Genomic DNA, 8,005 nt, shown 5'->3' with positions numbered 1-8,005 from the left:
AGCATGGGATAAAGGGGAGAAAATAGCAAGAGAAAACCAGAGAACAGTTAATCTAGTAAACAAGACAAGTGGGGAAACTTTAGGCCTAAATTTCCTGGATCCTCATGTAAAGTCTGCGTTTGTACAGTTAACGTTATTTAGGTAAGTTTCACCCTGTCTTACTGCCTGTTCTCCCCAGCCTGCACAGGTAACGGTTTTCCACAGCACAACAGACCTGATGGCTCTCACTGCATTTTCCTCATATCGCTGATCTGTCTCCACCTTCCCTGCTCTTTCTCAGCTTCCAGTATGCTTTCTGGCCCATAAACAAACGCTTAAGTTCTCATGCATGACCTGCTGCCACCTTCCACAAAGACAACTCCTTGCGCTAATCCTTCCCAGCGAGTCTGGGGCACTAGCGCCATCTAGGGGACAGCCAAGGAACTGGCCAACCCAGTATCATGACCCTGTTACCCACTTTCTCCGCACCGGAATTGGGCATGTAACGAGAACTGTAATGATATTAATAATTAGTAATAATGGCTGACAGTGACAGAGAGCTATGGTAGTTGTGTGCAAGATTCTTGCACTCAGTCCTACAACAACCACGAGAAGGAGAGATAAGCGATGCCCCTATTTTAGGAGTAAAGATGAGGTTTAGAGAGGACAGGTAATCTGCCAAGGTCAAGAGCTAATTACTGGCAATCTTAACATATACATATACATATACATATACATATACATATACATATACATATACATATACATATACATATACATATACATCCTCTTGAAATATAAGTGCAACCAAGTTCGTGAAAGTCCACCATAAAGTGTCCTTCAGAACTTATACCTTGTTTCTCAGTTTGTGTCTTCTTCTAATTAAACTTACTTTTCCTCAAATGCTAATATTCAAAATAAAACAGCATTTAAAGTTCAGTTTTAAATACTTATTTAATTATAATGTAATAACTGAATATAAATATGATAATTTTATACTATTTTAAGATTACAAAGGTAATACTATTTCTGCATTCTATAGGTAAGCTATGTTTTGGGCCAAGCAGGTGCTTGTGGGCCACCCCAAAACATCCTTCCCATAAAAGATGCTCCAAACTGTCTTAGACATACCAGAGACTTCTTTCTTTCAGAGTTAAAAATTACTTACATTGGCCACACAATGCACACAAAATCATTTACTGACTGCAGACCCTGGAGAGAAAGGAAAATGCGTCCTACAGTAACCAATAGCTAAAAAAACTAATAATGCTGGTAAGGCCAGCATGTTCTGAGCATCTGCTAAGTACCAAACACACTGCTAAGTGCTTTCCTATAGAGGCTGAAGGAATAAAAATATAGGTTTTATATTCCCTTTGGAACGTATGGAAAGCACTCAATAATTTTGTGACAATTCAACCAAAAGCTTTTAGACTCAGAATTTTCTAACTGAAATGGCCTGGCAGTTGCACTTTGGGTTACTTCTATGAGACTCGTTTTTAAGGAACTTGTGCACTAGAATCCTGGTATGGAGAAATGGGGGGGTCTCTTTCACTTCTCAGTCTAGATGTTGGGGCAGCTCTGGCCCAGTCCCCAAGGTGGGGTCTACAGCATGGTGGGCCTGGAGGGTTCTTCTTGCCCTGGAGTTCTCCTGGTCTTCTCAGCTAGCTCTAGGGGCCCTTAGGAATTAGGCCTACTCTCAGGGAGCCTCGGTGTGCTCAAAGACCTGCTTTTCCTTCTGAGGCCCATTTTCTGAGTTATAAATTGTCAGTGGTCCTCTGGGGACCCACACCGAGTTCTGAATTTGAAGCTGATGTTCGTGGTCTCCCCGCTTGGTCTTCACCAAGTACAGTGAAGCACTAGTGCTGCTTCCTCACGGAACCCAGAGAGGGACAGGACCCTGGGGTCATGCAGCCGTGACTCTGACTTTATGTGGGTGATTGTCTCACTGACAGATGGCTAATGCGAACCCTCTGGAGAGCACCCCTCCGTCTCCTATCCATAGCTCTTTCTCAGTCACCCCACTTCACCCCTGAATATAAAGTGATCTTTTGGGGGCTGATTCAGTAAATCACCAAGTCTGGCTTCCCTCTGTGGGACCAAATGACACCCCCCTGAGGCACTCCTACTACACCCAGAGACAGGACAAATACCGTAACAAGAGTCTGCAAGGGATGGGTCCAGGTTCTTTCTTTGTGCTGGAGTTCGGTTGTTTCAAACATGGTTCTAAATTAAAGACTCACTGTTTGTTGTAATGAGATTTGACTTGCTTAACATCAACTGATAAAGAACAGAATTGAAACTAGAGGATGTGCCGTCTGTGGCGGGCGCCACCAGTCACCTCTTGTAGGCTGGCTAAGGTCGAGTCCAGCCTGAGGTTCAGCCCAATATGAGTCTTGTCATGGCAGGTCAACCATGATCTGCGAATGTCTCTCTTCCCCAGCCTCTTCTCACACATTTCCCCTTTCCTCTGAGCCTCTCTCAGCCGGCGCTGTGAGCACACTGCTTCTCCCTGCAGACGTCCAGGGATGTGACTTTCATCCCACATACCTCTGGGTTGAGTGGCTGAAGTGATATCCCTGGTTACCCTGTGTTATGAATTGAACTGTGCCCTTCCCCCCAAATTCATATGTTAAAGTCCTAACCCCTGTACTTGAGAATGTGACTGAATTTGGAGATGGGATGTTTAAAGAGGTAAAATGGGGTCAGTCGGGTGGGCCCTAGTCTAGTTCATATTGAGGAGGAAGGAAGACCATGTGAGAACACAGGGAGGAGACAGCCATCTACAAGCCAAGGAGAGAGGCCTTAGAAGAATCCAGCTCTGCCAAACCCCTTGATCTTGGACTTCTAGAATTGTAAGAAAACAAATTTCTGCTTTTTAAGCCCCTCGGCCCCTCAGTGGTATTTGTTATGCAGACTCTGAAAACCAGTACTGTCTCCCATTCTCTTGCCACGGCCTTTTCTCTCGCCCTCACTCACCGGGCCTGTGCCTCCGACCCAGTCTTCCACCTAACACGTGCCCTGCCACCGAGGGACTCTTCAAGGGACACACAGATTACCTGCCGGACACCCTGGCTTCTCAGTTACGTCTCACCCGGGGCTCAGTGCCGGCTGTGGGTTCTTTGGACTCTCAAACCTGATACTGCTCCACTCCTCCAGGCCACACATTCAAGTACCCCGCCCCCCAGCCACATTGTCACCCATCTGGCTCATCTGAGTCGATTAGACTGTTCAGTGTCTCTGGACCTCCTCATCTTCCTTTCCTTTCCTTTTCAGCTAAGGTCCCGTAGCCATCCATTGGGATTACAATGCTCTATTCCAACATCATGAGTCTGTCAATCTCTCTTTCTCTTAGTAGCCTGACAAAACTCCAACCTGGATGAACCCAACCCTCTCTTTTCTCCATGCCTTCCCCTGGGGAGCTCAGTTACATCCTATTCTTCATGTCCAACCTCCATGCTCAACAATTCCACTGTATTTCTCTGTTCAATTTTCTCTGCCACCTTCTGCTCCAACTACCTAAACACCTTGTTCTCAACAAGAGAAGACAACGGTCTGAAGAGCTCCCTCAACTTTCCTCTGCTAACCCAGCACTCCAGCCAACGTCTGCGCCCTCCTTCATCCACGGTGACACTGGTCTAGTCCTCCACCTGTGCTCTGAGTCCCAGCCCCTTCCACCATCTCAGAAAACTTCTCTTCTGAGCATCTTTTATCTTTAGTTTCTCACTTAGTACCAGATACTTCCAATCAGCATTTTCAATTGCTCAAAGTCTCTTCCTAAAGTCCCCTTGGGCCCTCCCCAGGGACCCCTCCATTTCTTCCCACCCCTTTCACAGTCTCCCTTCTTGAAAGGATCCTATCTATTCTTCACCTCTCACTCAGGCTTTCAACAGACAAAGCTGGTTTCTGCTTCTATCATTCACTGAAACAGCTCTAAGTCACCAACAGCTTCCAAGCTGCCACTGTGATGGCCATGTCTTCAGGGCTCATGGACTTGACACTCTAACCAGCCAGTTCCTTCTACAGGTCCTTCAACGACTCCCCATTGCTCTTAGGATCAAGACCAAAATCCTGTACAAGGAAGGCTCGTCCTGTCTGGTCCTGGGGCCTCAGCTCTCCCACTGTCCCCCAGCTCTTGGGCTTGGTCCTGTCCATGGTGACTGTCCCCACAAGCAATACCCTTTCTGCCCTCGCCAGCCTTCCATCAGTTACCTCTCACTCATCCTTCTGCACTCACTTCCTGCCCTGTCCCAAGTGAGGCTCCCTTGTCACTTGGTCTCATCACACCTTATATTTGCCCTGATATCAGCCTGGTTATTTGGGCATCACTAGTTTTGTACCTTTCTCTCCCCTAGACTGGGAAGGGGACCCATCTGCTCTGCCCCCCACTGTACCCCAGCAGCTGGCACAGCACACAGCACGTTGAATGAATGAAGGAATGAATGAACCCAAATCCAAACTAGACAGAGTCCTTTCCAGAAGGGTCTGGGAGTGACCTCTGGCACTAAGAGTGGCTTTGCTTTGTGAACCCTGCCTTTCTGAGCATTTCCCTCCAAGCACAGACACCCAGAGTCCGGCCCGCCCAGCCCTGGACTTGCCGAGGCTCCGCCACCTGTTTTTATAATAATGTTTTACTGGGACGCAGCCCCACTCATTTGTTTATGTCTTGTCTGCATCTGCTTTCAGCTACAATGGCAGAGCTGATTGCAACAGAGAGCACTTGGCTGCAAAGCCTAAAACATTCACTCTGGGGCTTTAAAGAAAAAGTTGCTGAGCCCTTGTATAGAGCACGGAGCAGGACACCTACTGTGTGCTATGGGGAAAGTCGAGTAAGTGTGTCATGGTGACAAAGGGGTGGTTCAGGGTTTCGATTGGAGTGATTCTCTTATCAGCATCGATGGTCAGCATCTTCTTCAACAGGTCGATGAACTCCCGCCGGTCTGCCTTTTCCACCAGCATGTCACTCCCTTCCAAGTCTGTGGTCATGTTCACCTGGAAGCAAGGAGGACAGGTTACCAGGACCCCGCTGTGCCTCCTCGACTCCTTTCTGCTCTGCAACTCCATCCGATCTCTCAGTCGCCCTTCTCAATTCCTGCAGGGCGGTGTCTGCCCTTTGAAGGCACTGCCACATATCACTGCCACCCACAGGATGTGGCAGGGCTCTCTGCAGGAAAGGCAGAGGGAGGCCATGCATGGGGAAGGGGCGGTCACTGCCGGTACCTGCGACATACATAAGTGACAGGATGTGCACCCTCTTGCTATAATCAGTTAAATCGAAATGCGCCTCACATCACACCTCATGGAAAAGAGCCACAAGATGAAAAGACTCTGAAGATTGGTTGTGGAACAGCGTAAATGAACGTAATACGACTGAACTGTACAGTTGAAAATGCTGAAATGGTAAATTTTGTGCTATGTTGTTTTTACCACAATTAAAAACAACCAAGCAGTACAACATAAGATGCAAAAGGTTTATGTATTTAACCTTTGGAGGGAAATGCTGGGGCCTAAGTGCCCTCCCCCTACATCTACAGTGTGTCGTCCTCTGTAGCTCCCTGAGTTCGGGCCGGATCATTTCAGTCCCTGAGTTCGCTGGGTCACCTCTGCCAGACAAGCAGGGTGTTTGCACAGGATTTTCCCTCCCAGATCAAGTCTCTACCAGCATAGCCTTTAAGAGACTTGTTTTGTGGTGCTTTCTACGTTTTCCAAGACATGCTCTGGGAAGCAATTTGTTTTCTAAGACAATCTAAGCTTCTAATCAACTGACAAGGATACTCTACGCGGCGTCATGATTTTGGGTTACACTTGTCTTCCGTAAGAGGGGTGCTGAATGTTTATTGATCTCTAGCTTTACTTCTCATTGCTTTTAAGAAAAATTCACTTTGGGTTGCCCTGATTTGAGACTAGTCTTTACACTAAAGATAGCTGAAGTTCTAGCACTTTCTCTGGGCACAAAAGTGAGAGCCCATGGCCCCTCCAGTGAGCTGAGAGAGACTGAGTGTGAAGCATGGAGTGTGTCCTTGCAAAAGAACGTTTAAGCCCTAATGCCCGGCACCTGTGAATGTGACCTTATTTGGAAATAGAGTCTTTGCAGATGTGATCCAGTTAAAATGAGGCCAAACTGGAAGAGGGTGGGCCTTAAGTCCAATGACTGGTGTCTTCATAAGATAAAGAAGAGGGAGATTTAGATGCAGAGACCCAAGGAAACACAGGATGAAGCCATATGAAGAAGGAGACAGAGATTGGGGATGCGGGGACACTGGCTCCACCCAGGGGCCACCAGAAGCCAGCAGAGAGGCATGGGCCAGTTCCTTCCCAGAGCCTTTCGAGGGAGCACGGCCAGTTGGTGCTTTGATTTGAAACTTCTAGCTTCTAGAGAACAAATGCCCGTTGTCTTAAGTCCCCCAGTTTGTGGTACCTTGTTACGGCAGCCCTTAGGAACTAACACTGAGTCAAGGGCATTAAGCTCAAATGTACTAATGGGCTTAAATTCTTCTCATGAAAACGTCAGTGAGATTGGCCAGGACTATTTCGCAAATGGGAACCAATAAACTGAAGCTATTTTTCAAGAGCTGGTGTAAGGCTTTAACGATGTCCCACAAACCCACTGCTATTCTTACTCAGGCTGGCAGGTCACGAGGTCAAGGTCAACCACGGCAGCTGAGTAATGTGGATTTCTACTCACCGCCCTCTATCGCTCTTGCAGAAGCCTTGCTGTGCTTGGCTTTTAAGGGCTGACATTGCATCTCGCCCACGGAGCTTACCTGGGCCATGTCATCTAAACAGTTGAAAATGTACTTTCTTGCTTCTTTTGACTTAATCCCCGTCTCTGCTTCATGGTCATCTGGTGTCTGGTGAAGAGAGGCAAAAGCCGGTTGGTAATGGGAATTACTTCCTGGTCACTGTGACTTAAAACCTCTACCCTCTGTTTCTCATGGAGGGTCTTTTCCCTCCTTTTAGAGAAGGAGACTTTGATTCCTCTTAAAGTGACCTGCACATTAATTACTCTCCCTTTTCATCCTCCACACTCACTCATCTCTCTTCCTTCCTTCCCACCAACACCTGTTAGGGGGCCTGCTCTGAGTCAGGTCTGGAGGATTCCAAGATGAACAAGGAATGCAGTATCCATGAAAACCCTACATTTCCCCCTACTTTACGGGATACCGTAAGATTCCATATGTGGAAAAGCAGAAGGCCCTTCCACACATTTTAAAATTTAATTTAATTTTTTATCAAATGTTTACGCATACAGCTCTCCCTACGTGCCAGGCACTATTATAAAGCACATGAACTCATTTAAGATGCTTTACAACCATCTTAGGTAGGATGATTACCGACCCATTTCCAGCGGGAGACACAGGAATAGAAAGCTTAAGGAGCTGGCCAAGGTCACATGGCCAGGAGGCAGCAGCAGGCTCTGGGCTGTTCTCTGCCGCCCCTCCATCTGGGGCCGGGCACACTCGGCCAGGTCCCCATTGGCCTTGGTCTAGGCAGCCGCTGTTTCCAATGACTATGTGTTGTTGTTTTTTTGTTTGTTTGTTTTGTGTGTGTGTGTGTGTGTGTGTGTGTGTGTGGGCGGGGGGGTTTGCTCATCCATGGATCTCAGGTAAGTAAACCTCGAAATCTCATTCCGGGACAGCACACGTGGGGCAGCTAAGATCTAGGCTTCGGCCCTGGGGACAAGTAGGACCGCGGCTCTTAGCTGAGGTATGGACGTGAGGCCTGTCGGTCTGGCCTCATCTCCGCCACCAGGACTCTTTTTACTGGACTGACCTTGAGCCTCTCACCTCACAGCCACCAAGTGCCAGCCCTCCCACCAACAGACCAAGAGTGCTCGCTTAGCTCCCAGATCCCTCTTCTAAATCTTTTGTGACTCTTGGCCACACATGACCTTTATTTTATTTATTTTTATTGAATTTATCAGGGTGACATTGGTTAATAAAATTATACAGGTTTCAAGAGTACAATTCTATAACACATCCCTTGTAGACTGTATTCTGTGCTCACCATTCAAAGTCAAGTCTATTTC

General features: G+C 47.4%; 1 protein-coding gene across 1 annotated transcript in view; it reads right to left on the bottom strand.

The window, feature by feature from the left end:
• The window catches only part of HIPK2 (homeodomain interacting protein kinase 2), a 133,477-nt gene that overhangs the window by 31,118 nt on the left and 94,354 nt on the right, over positions 1-8,005 (bottom strand). Inside the window, exons 4-5 of the mRNA XM_015572662.1 lie at positions 6,741-6,875; positions 4,784-4,968 (exon numbers count right to left, since the gene is read on the bottom strand). Coding sequence (XP_015428148.1) covers positions 4,784-4,968; positions 6,741-6,875 — 320 coding nt within the window. The remainder of the gene's footprint in view (positions 1-4,783; positions 4,969-6,740; positions 6,876-8,005) is intronic.

Source organism: Myotis davidii, unplaced genomic scaffold, assembly GCF_000327345.1.
Source record: "Myotis davidii unplaced genomic scaffold, ASM32734v1 scaffold329, whole genome shotgun sequence".
Classification (NCBI taxonomy): domain Eukaryota; kingdom Metazoa; phylum Chordata; class Mammalia; order Chiroptera; family Vespertilionidae; genus Myotis; species Myotis davidii.
This window is presented reverse-complemented; position numbering and strand designations above follow the sequence as displayed.